At 35.7% G+C, this 14,691-nt stretch overlaps 1 protein-coding gene across 8 annotated transcripts in view; it reads right to left on the bottom strand.

Moving 5' to 3' along the window:
* Positions 1-260: 260 nt before the first annotated feature.
* C9orf84 (chromosome 9 open reading frame 84) overlaps positions 261-14,691 on the bottom strand; it is a 52,707-nt gene continuing 38,276 nt past the window's right edge. For 2 of the 8 annotated variants that reach the window (XM_040656325.2, XM_040656329.2), the window contains 8 exons: positions 12,335-12,446; positions 11,252-11,373; positions 10,218-10,311; positions 9,068-9,199; positions 7,590-7,739; positions 5,873-6,044; positions 5,103-5,657; positions 261-2,792 (listed from right to left, as the gene is read on the bottom strand). In XM_040656325.2, coding sequence (XP_040512259.1) covers positions 2,692-2,792; positions 5,103-5,657; positions 5,873-6,044; positions 7,590-7,739; positions 9,068-9,199; positions 10,218-10,311; positions 11,252-11,373; positions 12,335-12,446 — 1,438 coding nt within the window. In that variant the 3' untranslated portion in view covers positions 261-2,691. The remainder of the gene's footprint in view (positions 2,793-5,102; positions 5,658-5,872; positions 6,045-7,589; positions 7,740-9,067; positions 9,200-10,217; positions 10,312-11,251; positions 11,374-12,334; positions 12,447-14,691) is intronic. The other 6 variants (XM_040656326.2, XM_040656327.2, XM_040656324.2 and 3 more) reach the window with 5 other exon arrangements.

Genomic DNA, 14,691 nt, shown 5'->3' with positions numbered 1-14,691 from the left:
GTGCCCTGCTCTATCTGGCACCTTTCAGATGAAAACACCACACTCAACATGTGTGGTGTGGACATACACTGTGGGTGTCTATGAAATAGAGAAAATATGTTAAAAGTTACAAGCAGCTGCCTCTCAGAGGCCTCAGAGGCCCCAACCCCATGCTCCACTGAATGGCATGTAATCCAGACCTGAGTCCCTGTGGGATCCCAGCTGTGTCCATGCCTAACAACAGCAGCAGATGAAAGCCCTGTCCAGCAGGTGTGAGATGGGCTGGCAGCATGCTGGTTGTGCTGAAGGCCCATGAAAGGAAGATACAGGTTCAGATATCTGCAGAGGAGCGTGCTTGCTGCACTCCTTGGCCTTCTGGGTACACACTGCACAAAGGCCTTCATGCCAATCTCCAGTTTCCACAGGATGCCCATGATAAAACTAATTAAATGACTGCACAAATCTGTACACGTATGTGCCTAACGTGAGCCACAGGCTCACCTTTTTTCTGCTGTCGTTCACTGTGACAAATACAGTGAGTCCACCAGCAAGGCTTCTTTTTTTTACTTCTAGAGCTGTAACCTGCCAGGTCACCTAGCATTTCACAAATTGGATGCAAGAAATGAGTGTACCTGCCACAGGTGGAAGTCTGGTGATCAGGAAACCTCTCATTCTCACACACACACACAAAAATGCAATACAAAAATTGCAAAAAGATCCCTCCGAATGTGGAATTCTCATATATGACTGCTTTTTTCTCTTTTTGAGGGGAGGGCAAGGGAAGATTCCCATAGCACTGATTTTCTTCTACATTAAACAGAAGGGATTAGGGGAAGAGCCTTACATGTGACAAAGTTGTCATTAGGTATGTAAATTGTCAAAGACTGAGAGTCACAAACAGAGTGAAAATTAAATGGTCATTGCAAGCTCTTTTCCCACATTGCCAGTATCTAAATGTATATTGTCATTTTTCTGCATATTAGAAACTGACTGCAGTTGACCCCTGAGTTTTCTTCACTACTTGAATGTAGGGAACATACGGGCTGCCTCTGTTTTTGAAGGAATCAGTAGATTATCTGAACTAGCCTTTACTGAACGCACACAAAAAGTTCTGGTATCAGCCTCTATCTGTGTGAAAGGACATAACTACATAGCTAGGGAGTGGCACCTGTAATTTTCTCCACTGTAGTCATCTGTGAATAAGTTTTTGCAGAGCTGCACTCTTAAAAGAAGAAATTCCTGAGCCTGGCAAGCTGGGAGACAGTTCTGAAGAACAGAGCCAAATCTGTGTTGTAATGAGATGGAAAATGGTTAGGTCAAGCAACCACAAAAATGGGCCAGAAATAGCGACCAAAATGAAACTTTTATTTTAGTAACTGCTTTGTTCTGGTCAAACATGCAAACATTGGCAAATCTACAATCCTACAAAAGATTTTATTAATACTACACATGAAAAGTATTCTGCAATGTCCTGCAAACAGTTTGGATACAAATAACCTGCGGATATTACTGTGAACTACGATTACTCCTGGAACCGACATCGTACTTTTAGGAGTTCTCATTTAACAATCAGAGAAGCTAGAGCTGCTCCTCTAAGAACTGGCTGTATTTAAACAGATAATGAATATGTGCTTAATGAAGACTCAATATCAATAAATTATTTTATTTCAGGCCTAAACCATACATACGTTTTTTTCTGTTACTGCATTAAACTTAAAAAACAAAGAAAGTGAGTTTGAAAACTGCCTCATCTGAATGGAAGGTCACTTAACAGACACTAATATTCTGAAGCTGGCAGACTTTGCATGCCAACAGCAGCACGGAGTTACTCTCTACCATTGCCTCCACAAATATTTCTAGCTCTTTTGATGGAGAGTGGGAAGTTGGACACATTCTCTCTTCTGCAGTTTGCAACGGAGATGACTTTTTTGTTGTCTGATCTCCTATGCTCTCTTGCTGTAGCCTAGAACTTCTGGTATTGTCTCCTAGATGATTCTCATCTTCTTTCACACAGAAGCAGTGTAGCAGGCTGAAAAACGGGTAAATCAACAAACAGCCTCCACTAGATAATGTGAAGAGCTAGAGTCACAGTGTTATTCTCCGAGTCAGATCTATGAGAATCAGAAACTTCAACTATCTTTCCTGTCATAACCAATTGTGTTGTTTCTGAAGGTTGCTTGTGACTAAAGCCACACTCAAGCCATAAAGGAACTTATCACAGGGTTTCCAGAGGAGCTGTCAGAAGGAATGAAGTGGAATTGAACCCAAAGGACAAACAGAAAGATCTCCTGCTTTATACGCAAGGAATTTCTAAGACTGTATCACCAGTTTTGAGATTCAGGCAAATTCAGTCCTGCTATAAAATGTGGAAGCCTGCATGCTCAGGGAGGAAACATAGGTTGTTTGAAAACACAACATGCTTTAGCAGGTTATTTCTTTTTTCTTTCCTTAAATAAAAAAACGATGAAGTAACTTTATACAATGTATATGAACAAACAGGTAAGTGTTTACATCAGTAATTCTCCTGCTTAAAGGAACTGGATTGTTTAGTGAGAACTAAAAGAAAAGGAATCCTTATTTAGTCAGAAATCCCAAACACAATTTTCCCTTTAAAAATGAACAACAACAACAACAGAATTTAATAAATTTCCACTCAAATGGCTTAAGGATGGGGAAAAAAAAATAGACATGGCATGCAAGTCACCATTCAATTCAAAAGAATTTAAGACGTGTTTGTCCATCAGCTCTTCCAGGGACTCTCTCATACATCAATCTCCTTTTTTTAGTTCTTGGTACTTGTTCAAATCCCAAATCTGGTAAAGAAGCGGAAATTAAGTATTGGCATAACAAGCTAAAAATATAAACTCAACTACACGCTTTGCAGGAGCAGTAATAGGCTTCAGCTGTAACAAGTATAGTTTGTATGAAAAATGTTAACTGCCATAAAATTAAGTATGTACAGATATTAACTGCTGTTTACAATTATTGATCAGTTTGATGCATTTTACCCCATAATAATGGTATAGGACCTTATGTATAAAATCAACCTGTGTCGTGCTTAACCAAAACATTTCACTACAAGCTTTCAAACTTACTTCTATTCCATTAATATTACAGTAAGTACAATTCACTAATTACAAAAGCTAATTATTTTAAAACAGAGACAGAAGTTGCTCCTAAGTTAGTTAAAGAAAGTTTTTTATATTCTTAAGTATTTTTTACAATAAAATATTTGAGAAGTTATTTTATCAATATACTTTAATGGAAGAAAATTCTGTTATTAAAGAAACATTAACATCTTATTAAATAATTTCATCTGTGTCAGTAAAAATATCGGTTTAGAGTATTATCATCAACTGTTTGAGGTTTAATTAATATTTTTTTCTGAAAGTTACAGAAATCCCTGAATGTTTCCAACGTGTCTTTGTAACTCAACTTGGTATACATTTGCTAAATCTGAGATTTCAGAAAGTTTTCACTGTGTTGAAGTGTTTCTTGCATTTTTTTGCACAGCTTACTTAACAGACCTTGATTTTTCCCTTGGTGAATGGATGATAAAGTAAACCATGCCCGTTGTTCCAAAACATCAGGCAAATTCACTTACCCTTTTCCGATTTGATTCAGTTGTAAGTATCCTTTTACCATATCAGGCAAGAGTATCACATAAAACTAATCAGTGGGAGATTACACTGTTTTCAGAATACTGTAACAGAAGAACTTGACCTGACCAACTGAAACTACCGTGGTTAGAATTTTCTGCTATCAGTGTCAGTTACAGGTTACTGAAGTACTGTTAACTACCCAGCAATACTGCAGGCCACAATTTTTATTCCAATGGAGATGCAAAAGGTCTACTCATAAATTCAGTTGAGCATTTTAATTTTCATAGGCTGAAAATTGAAAGCAGTTCACCATATCCAATTAACTTTTCCACTATTTAGTGCCAGAATTGCCTTAAGCAGCCCATTAGACACAATGATATCAATTAGTTACATATGCTTTACATGAATGAGCCTGATCTAATTAGTGAAAGTATTTAATACTGTGCTGACTTTGCTCTGTCACTGGGAGTTTTAACTACAGACAGTAACAGAGAAAACACAGATTAAATTATCTGTACTAGGGGTTAGGAGGTTTATTAAAGAAACTTAGCCTTATATTTTTTAAGGACTTGGCATCTTGCCTTTTAAGAAGTAGCATATTAAAAAAAAAAAGAAACAAAAACCTATAATATACAATAAAACAATATTTAGTCTAATAGGGACTAATGATATTTTCATACTTTCAAGGTTCCATGGATACATACCATGCCTTATAAAAAATGCCTTAGACTAACTGTGTTCAGGATGAATAAGAAACTGTGTTTAGCTGTGGATAAGAAAACAAAACAAAGAAGCAAACAAAAACACTGCAAAAAAAAAAAAAAAAAAGAAAAAAAAAGAAAAAAAAAACCAACAGAAAAACCAAGCTTGAATTTTATATGTAAAAACACACTAAATTTTCTGTTAGATGAAATACGCCTTGTAATAATTTCAAGATTCGTAGTTTAGCCCTGCGAAGAAGATGCAGGGGAGCCCTCAGTGCAGCCTTTCAGTGTTCAAAGGTAGCCTATTATGAGAAAGACAGAGAGAGACATTTCACAAGGGCAAGTAGTGATTGGACTAGGAGTAATGATTGTAAAGGTGGGAGGTTTAGGTTAGATAGAAGGAAGAAATTCTTTACTCAGAGGGCAGTGAGGCTGCCCAGAGAATCTGTGGGTGCCCCATTCCTGAAGGCATTCACAACCAGTTAGGATAGGGCCTTGGGCAGCCTGATCTAGTGGATGGCAACACTGTCCAGGGAAGGAGGTTTGAGCTGGGTGGGCTTTAAAGTCCCTTCCAACGCAAGCCATTCCATGATTTATATTTTAATTTCCTATTGCTCCAAACTGAGCATAAATACTTAGGAATCTTTTATTACACAAGAAATGTAAGTGCAAGTATTTTGGACAACAGGAAACTAATAGCGTTAGATTGGATTAAATAATTATTTAAAGAAAATATGAAGTTGAATTTTACAGATCGTACTTTTTCCAATGAAGTTACAAATAAAATTTCAGTGAATTCTCCTTGCTCCGTACATACCTGTTAGTTTTTTTCCTTTTGCCCATAAGAATGGTGCACTTCGCTTTCTCTTTCCTGAAGGTTCTCGACCCTGGTTTTGGGAACATGGAGTTTGAATTTCATCTGGATCAACAAGAGAATCAGAGTGAATTAAGTTAGTTGCAAATGAATTGTACGTGGAAGTGGATGGAAAGTCATTCCATGGAGTCTCATCAATCAGAATTTCTGGGCTCTTAAATGCTGTGTCTCTAAATTCTTCCAGAAAAGCTGTAGAGCTGTCAGGAGGTATGCAGTCACTGAAAGTTGTAAAGAAATCTTTTTCAGAAGTTTTTGAGCAACGATCAGAGACATAGTGTGTCCTGAAAGCCTGACCTTTAACATGAAAAGAATTTGTAGCATTTAGATGAGCAAAATCTTCACAGCTCCTTGGTACAACAAAGAAATTCTCTTTCCTCTCTGGAGCTACTTCTGAAAAACACGGTCTCTCATGCATACAGCTTGAAAGGCTGGAGTTGATAAAACCTTGATTATATTTCAATGGAAGAAATGTGGCTTCAGAATTCACGTGAGATGGCCCTGGTGGAGAAAAATTTGAATCATTCTATTTGTAAAATGAAAAATTAGCATGTCTCTCTAAATTTTTCAATTAAAAAAGGAATCCACTGAACATTAAAATACAGCCTGTCTCTTCATAACAATTCATCTTTCAATGGTTAGAAAATAAAGACTCTAATATACTTAGACTTTCACCTGGTTTCAGAGACTATACATTTTGGCAGTAATTCAATTACCTGTGCTGGTTTGTGCTTGAGGTGGCAACACTAAAGACTGAGAATTTTGTTTATAATCTGGATAGAGTCTTTCAAAGGTATTCCAGTTTTCTGGAGGTGATGGACGTTTCACTGTTGTTTTCAGTGGAGGAGCAGCATTTATGCTGTACGAAGACGTAATGTCACTAAAATGCTGAAACCAAAGAAAAGGATTTAAGCAGTATTTACAGTGTAAGTCTACTCTCTCAAATATGAAAGTTAAATCACTAGTAAGGATTCTAAAGCTTATATATAAATTTTTGTTTACTGGAAATAAAAATAAAAGACTTGGCAACGTAGAAAGAGAGTCACTTATGGTAGACAATGTGCCACCAGTCTTATGTCTATAGAAAGACTAACTAATAAGCAGCACATTACTTGAACCACAGGAAACCAGCATCGTAGTATATTCTCTTTCATAAGATAGGACTGAAAGAAGTAGCATCTGCAGTGTATTGGAGCATTTCACATGTCACAGAGGGATTAAACTGACGAGAAACTTTTCACTCAGTAAACACTTTTACAGACACACATGGTTATTAGAATAACATGTATAACTTAATAGTGCCCAAATATCTGTTCCCTGGCTCTTTCACCTTAACTGAATGATTTAGGAAAGCAGGATGACCTCCTCTTTTAGAAGAGAATTATAGAAACTTAGAATAGAATCACTCAGGTTGGAAAAGACCTTAAAGATGATCGAGTCCAACTGCAACCTAACCATACTGCCCTAACTCTAACAACCCTCTGCTAAATCATGTCCCTGAGCACCACATCCAAATGGTTTTTAAACACATCCAGGGATGGTGACTCAACCACCCCCTGGGGAGCCCATTCCAGTGCTTAACAACCCTTTCTGTAAAGAAGTGTTTCCCGATATCCAGTCTAAACTTACCCTTGCACAACTTGAGGCCATTTCCCCTTGTCCTGTCACCTGTCACCAGTGAGAACAGACCAACCCCACTCTCACTGCAATCACCTTTCAGGTATTTGAAGAGAGCAATAAGGTCTCCCCTCAGCCTCCTTTTCCCCAGACTAAACAGCCCCAGTTCCTTCAGTTGCTCCTCATAGGGTATATTGTCCAAGCCTAGCTGACTATAATGAGTAAGTAATCTTCTCAGACTTGGCCCAAGTGAAAACAGTAGCAGCAAAGAATTGCAGCTGCAGACAGAATTTCAGACACAGCTGACAGAATTATTCCTCTTAAACTCTAGGGCTTTCAAATGATTAATGCAGTGAGTTTACAAGTGGTGGGTTATACTACAGTGAAAGCAAATGGATGGCAGGAGGAAAGGGGAAGAAGAAAGGAAAACAATTGGAAAACAACTCTTGTTTTATAGAGATGTATAAACATGTATTCTTATAGGATACTTGATGTGATAGAGCTTAGACTTTTTTCCATTTTATTTTTCAGAGCGTTTTCCCAGTTAAGAATTTTTTCCAGTACTAATAAACTTTGATGTACTTTTCCAGTACTAATAAACATAACGATGGCTCAACAAAAACTGCTGAGGATTAGTGAGGGCAATAACTTAAATATGAACAATACACTGAAGTTCTGAAATTAATAAAACATTAATTCATTTTCAAATGACACTAGAAAATAGCCATGTAGTATCAGATTAAAAAAGGAAAAAAAGAGGAAGAATGACAACTGTGCAAATAGATTGAACTAAAACATAAATTACTTTTGACTGACCTTTAGAACTTTTTTTGGAACCTCTGGTAGGAATTTCTGAAGTTGATCAAAGCTTGCAAGAAAAAGCCTGTTCAAAGAAGTTTCCTTCTTTAACATCAGCTGAGCAACCAGAGGGTTGATACATGGAAAAGTAAGCAAGTGTTTCTCCATCTGGAAATGGAAATAATTTTGTCAGATGTATATTTTTCTTTCTTTAATGACATTCCTATCAGTAGGTCACATCATGTAACTAGCTCTTTGAATCTGTGCAGCTTTAGATAGATGTTTTACACCAGTCACATGAATTCTATTTTATTTTTACTACATTTCTAACAGTGTACCATTCTTGTTGAAGAGTAAATTTTGCAAACTAGTTTGATAAAAAGGAAGTACATTAAGAAATATTTCTGTACTATTTTTATAGAAACCAGTGAATCATTCAAACTTAATTTCTAAGCACACTACCAGATTTACTGTTCATTCTCTGTTTTGATAAAAATTATTTAGGTCAAGATAAATCAACAAAACTATTTTATTTTACAAAAGTTACATTTGTAAACAGCAATGAGACAGGTGCCAGAAGCAGGAATTACTAGGGGGAGATTGAATGTCACACAAGGGGCAGTAACTTGAAAACTGTGGTATTTGAGGAATGTCTGCTTCCAGTTCCAGACTTTCATAAAGCACTGCATACAACACTTCAGGATCTAATGCATTTAACAGAGATAAAATACAACCAATTACTTTTCTCAGTCTTTTCTTTTTTTTAAACAGTATCCTTAATCTCTAATTTGGAAGAGTTATAATCCAGTATTTCACATTTGAAAGGCCATGCCAAGAACTTATTTAAAATGCTTTTGAATTCTGGCAACTCTAGAAGGTATCTTGACTTTTCAACAGCTCATGCTTTTCACATAAAATGACTAAATCTTCATGTTTAATTTGGAAACCTCAATAAAGAGGTTTCCAAAATCCAAAACTAGACAACATGAATATTTAAACATGATTGGTGGATGTGGTCCAGTAATATCTATTTCCAAATACTGCCTGAGAAATTAAGCAAATTTTTATTAGCTTGTGGTAAAACAATTCTGTAAGCAACTTCATTGACTTCAGTAATGGATCAGTATCAAAGAATTTGGCTTACTGCCCAAGTGAGCCACTACACCTTTATCTTTTACAGCTTGGATAGTTCTTCACATGTAGTGCTGAAAGGATGTCAGAGTCACACATAATAGCCTAGAGATGTGAAGGATAAATTTCTCTAAAGATTCACAGTGAAAGCACAGGAAAAATCCTAATTCTGATAACATAGATGGCTGATGTCAGAACCTTTACCTACATGTGTGTATTTATGTATCTATAACATAGATACATACATACACCTATATAAAATGTATAAATTAATTAATACAACAACATATTTAAAAAAATTTCACCTAGAACTTAGTCTGAGAAACAGGAAGAAAACAGTGTTGTATAATATAAAGTTAAATAACCTCTGATGGCAAGACAGAAAGCCAAGATTTGTCCAGCCATTCATGAGGACTGAAACTAGATGTCATCAAAATGTTGTCAGCTATTTGACGAATTAGCAGTGCTGCCTCTTCAATCCCTGGTGTAAGAACTACCTAGAAATGATAATAACAATTCTGGTTAAAGCTTATAGTAAGGAATAAAACTCCAAATGTCTTAATTATCAGTAGTAGTTAGCAGATGGAAAAGCTTAACTGTGACCCTGAGCACAGTAGCTAGTAAGGTGGACTAACTAATTCAGTTCTATGCTCATCATACAGTTGAACTTTAACAACTGACCACAAATCTGGCTCCAAATTTTGCTCCTTATTTATATAAATCCAATGTAGGCAAAATTTAGTTTCTTCTATAGATCTCTTGCATGTTATCAGATTTATTGGTATGAGTTCAAAACAGGCAATTCTGAAATGCTCAGAATAGTTTAAGATAGAGATGTGCAACCCTTTGAAGAGGTACGCAATTTCCAACCAAACTGTCAACTAAACTGCTGTAAAAATGGATTTAAAAATTTTGTAACTTAACCAGATAATTTTGAAACAAACACTAACATGTAAATAAGCTTTTAAAAATTGCCTGAAAAGGCTATTTCTTGCAAAAGGAAGACGGATGAAATTTTTGCACTATTTTTTAAATGTGAATTATTCCAGATACCACAACTTCTTTTTATTTATAAAGAATAAAAGCATAGTATTTGTAGTCACATAATAAAAATGTGACAAGCTATGTGACATACAGGGAGAATGTATGCTTTCTTTTCCACTCTGTTAACAATATTAAGCCCAAACTTCAAATTAAGGCATTAATAGGATACTAAAAGGATTAATACACACTCTAGTATTCATAAAATTAAAGGTACAACCTCATTCCTTAAATCCCAGTTGTAAAATACTGTCTAGGTTCTGCAAAAATCTGATTCAGCTTATACTAGTGTCCATCAGTGTTTTTACTGACATCAGAAGTACTGAACTGAAGTCCTTCATCTTATTTTCTGAATTTTGAATTGTTTCCTGTTTCTGTTGTAGAATGTGTACTTTAATAGAATACTTTGTAAATATCACATAGTGAAGATTAAAATAGAACAACTGTTACAAAAAAATAAAAAATAAAAATTACCTTCACTTCAAAGTCTTCTGACTTCTGTGTAAATTCTATCAAAGTGGCATAAATTAAGGCAAGGCTGAGAAGAGTATCTCCCCTAAGACTGTACCTATAAGAACAGCTTAATTAGACCATTAATATTTTATATGCACACATAATAAATGTAACTTGTCTGTTCTCTGTGCTAATAAATTTCTGTTCCATTTCCTGGAATTCAGAACACTAGTACATTTCCTTGAACATTATTATCTGTGGAAAGATAACTAGAGTGTGTGAAATGAATGAGTACTGAAGGAGACATTGTAAAGAAGCCAGCTTGCATCAAAGAAAGCCTGGCCTGAAGCAAAAAGGCTGAATCAGGGTCAGAAAAATTATACACAGAGGAAAGGTGATGCATGAAAGATTAAGCACTTCCTTAGAGAAAAAATCTTGCAATAGGTAACAAAGGACTGCTCGAGAGCTATATCAATAAAAGCAGTACTTCCACAGCAAAAAAACTAGTGATGTACTGGAAGAACACTTGAAGAATATCTCCCTCTTGGAAATAATATACAGTAATGCTACGTAGAAGTAATTAATAACCATGTATTTATAGTGATTAATTTACTTCAAACACTCCAAAAGCATACTTGCTGCTGATAACATAGTTAATACTGTGAATAATCTGGACCTGCTGATTTGAAGTATTTATTAAAAACTTGCCCTATGTTAGAGTTATCCGCCTCAAAGCCTCCTATTTTATTACAATAATTTCTTTATTTTTTTGTCTTGTGGAAGACTAGAAACAGTGTAACATATGAAAATGGACCTAGCTAGGTTCTGTGGGACGTCCACAGAGTTTTTTAGTGGAGGTCATGACAACAACGTAACAATGTGAAAAGGTTAGAGCACAGAAGAAATACAAGCCTAGAATACTTACATTCTTCAAAATGCGTCCCTATAGAGAAATTCAAATAACAAAGAGTTTTAGGTTGTTCTGGTACACAGCTTCCCTTAGCAATAGCTTTGTTCTAAAAATACTGAGACAGCAAAAGATTTTATTTACTTACTCCAAACTCAGTCTTTCTCTGGAGCAGAAAACAACCCAACAACATGTATATTGGAGTGATAATGCTGTCAGCTTCAATATTACATTTTCGCAGGACTTCTCATGATTTAATTCATCCATATTCTACCATGAAATTAATATAAAAAGTAAAAACTAAATAAACATATTACCATGGCTGTCACAACCTTTTCATATGCATTGCTGTATTATACACGAGTTAGATCAAACATGCTTATAGGTAAATAATATAAATAACAAAGGCATATCTGAGAATCAGAAAGATTCTAATTAATTTCTTCACGTTTTTATTTATCCTCTAAAACAGAGACACTACTGCTAACTTTTTAAGATGTTCTAAGATTTTGGGAAGTTTTAACAATGCAAAATACTGTTGCAAACCCCCACAGTAGTTAACATAACCTACATACATCACATTATACCTACAATGAATGTATAAAGTACAGCACTGCTAACTGCATAAGCACTTGCAGTAAATAGCATGTAGGAATATGTATCTGCATCGAGCTTGCAGTCCTATTTGATTATTTTATTCCTTATCAGTAACTGCTCTTTTACCCATTAAGGCATTTGTCTTGCTATGTAACAGAATTCACATACTATCCCATCATTTAAAGTATTTCTTATTTTTATAAAAAGCAGAACAAATTATTTTTCTGAATTAACTCTAAATTGATAAATTTATTTTCTAAATTATTAATGATCTGAAATGGGAAGAATCAACATGCAGAGTGGTACGAGAATATAGTCACACTTAACTGGTTATTGCAACATTCATGTATACAATCTTATCCTCAGCTACATATTTTAACCATATTTATACAATCAATTTGAACAGAAATGTGATACTTCTGTGAAAAGTGTCAGCAGTGAGAAGAGTACATTTTTAACTTGTCAAACTGGCATAGGCAGAATTTTGGAGTCAATGAATTTGGAAATAATTTGTGACACGAGAAAATGTGTGAATTGGATATTATTAAGAACAAAAGATACATTAGAAGTGTGCAGACATGGTCAAGAAGTGATACATCCCACTACAGAATTCAAACATAATTTCATTTTGTACCTGCAAGAAGATAGCAGTACATTCATCTACTGTCAACACAACATATCGATCTGTATCTCCAAGTAGCCTTAAGGAGTAACTGCAGCTTCTTTCAACAAAAGTAATGCTGTAGCTGAACAGGTCAAACTCTGTTATTGAAGCTCAGTTAATTAACATACTGGACTTTCTTAAAGGAAACAAATAGCATTCATCTCTTAATACAATTTTTATGGTTATGTGTTGTTTTAATAACGGATCTTTCTCAAATGATCAAGTTAACTTTGAGACACATTCAAAGAATAAACGTGATTATAGAAGTAACATACTGAAATACTACTGGGCTAAAACCTGTTAGACTCCTGAGGCAACGGAACTCAAGTTGGAATAAATGATCTCAGAGGTCTTTTCCAACATAGGTGATTCTAATTCACTTACACTGTTAGCTTTGTGGCATCTGACCTGGACATAAACTCTTTGAGATTATAAGCAAAGATATATTCGAAAAACTAAGATAAATAAATAAAGCAAATACTTACACTTACGTTTATGGGACAATAATTAAAATCTCCTTAACTTCTTTTGGAGTAATTGCATGTATATTGCATTTCTTTCCTTCCTTTCACAATTGTGCATAACGGGGAAAGCAAACCGGGTGAAAAATTACTGACTGTTCTTTGCATGGTGCTATTTTTTGTTGTTGTTGTTGACTGAAAGAAAACTGCCAGTAGCACGACGCTGCTTTACAAGCAATGCCAGCAAAAACTCACTGAATGAGCATTGCATGTTTAGAAATTTAGAGGAGTCTTGGCTGTCTGGGGTGGGAAGTAGAGGAGAAATGACAGTCATATTAATTGGCCTCATCCCCAAGAAACACAAGGGACCAGAATCCGCCAGAAAAAAGTTTCCTAAAAACTTTTATGGACAGCACATTCAGCCATGAGCTGAAAGGGGAACTGTAAGCATCTCTGAAACTACTTATTTATTTAGGTGAACGTGAAGAGGATCTGCTGGGAAACTACTGAAAATCATCTCTGAATATTTAGCTAGTGGCCAAGCTGAATAGTGAACTTGAACAGGTCCATCTTTAAAAGTGTATTTCAAACTGAATTTTCAAATTTTTAACTTTAAGTATCATTTTTTTCCCTGTTAAACTGCAATTAGACAGATATAAAAAAACTGGAAAGTCTCTTCAACAGCAAGGTGAAATTAACAACATTCATCCCTGGCACTAGGTTTAACAGATGACACTGCTATTTCTCTTCTTTCATTTTTTAGTTTTCTGGGTAGAAGACTGCTTTAATGTGTAGTTATTATTAGGAAAGTAAAATGCAAGAAAATTATGCCAAAGAAAACAATATTCATAAGCAATGTTTTACAAGTATGGAAATGTTTGCACAAGCTGATGAGGCATTCAAAATCTAGCAAATATTAGATCTTAAAAAAACAGTGAAACTATTTACTTGTTTATTTTTAACTTAGCCTCTTCCAAAAGCTGTGATACATCAGAAAATGAAGCTTTTACTTTATCTGTAGTATTTGGGTACTTAAAAATCCAAAAAATACAAAGCAATTATTAGAAAGAATTAATACAAACTCTCCAGAGCATAAAGAAGCGCGGAAGCAAAAAATGTGTTTTGTTGATGACACTGTGATTTTCAGGGAAAACAGACAACTAAAGTAGTTGTTTTCATGAAAAGTTCCAGCTCATATTAATAATTAAAACAACATATTATCCTATGGTTGACATATGCGTGAATCTACAGAATAAATGCACTGACTTCAGCAGAAAAGTTATCTTATTGTCGCTTGCAATGCTAATACTCTAAATGTGGTAATGTACCTTATATCAGGAAGATTACACATCTTTATCAATGATCTAGACAGTGGGATTGAGAGCACATTTGCTGATGACACTGAGCTGAGTGGTGCAGTTGGCACAATAGAAGGGAGGGTCACAATCCAAAGGGACTTGGAGATGCTTGACAAGTGGGCCAATGTGAATATAGGCCCACAAGATGTGAACATCTCAAACATGATTCAAGAAGACCAAGTGCAAGGTGTTGCATTTGAATGGGGGCAATGCAAGATATGAGTACAGAGCAGGAGAACTCACTGAGAACAGCCCTGCTGAGAAGGCCTTTGGGTATCTGGTAGATGAAGAGCTGTTTGTGAGCCAGCAGTGTGTGCCGGCAGTCTGGAAGGCCGACTAGATCCTGAGCTGCATTAAAAGAGGGGTGGCCAGCAGGGCAAGAGAAGTGATTGTCCCCTTCTGTTTTGCTCTCACAAGGCCCTTCCTGGAGTGCTGCATACACACCTGAGGTGCCCAGCACAAGAAAGACATGGAGCTACTGGAGTGGGTCCAGAGGAGATCATGAAGA

Source organism: Gallus gallus, chromosome Z (assembly GCF_016699485.2).
Source record: "Gallus gallus isolate bGalGal1 chromosome Z, bGalGal1.mat.broiler.GRCg7b, whole genome shotgun sequence".
Lineage (NCBI taxonomy): Eukaryota > Metazoa > Chordata > Aves > Galliformes > Phasianidae > Gallus > Gallus gallus.
This window is presented reverse-complemented; position numbering and strand designations above follow the sequence as displayed.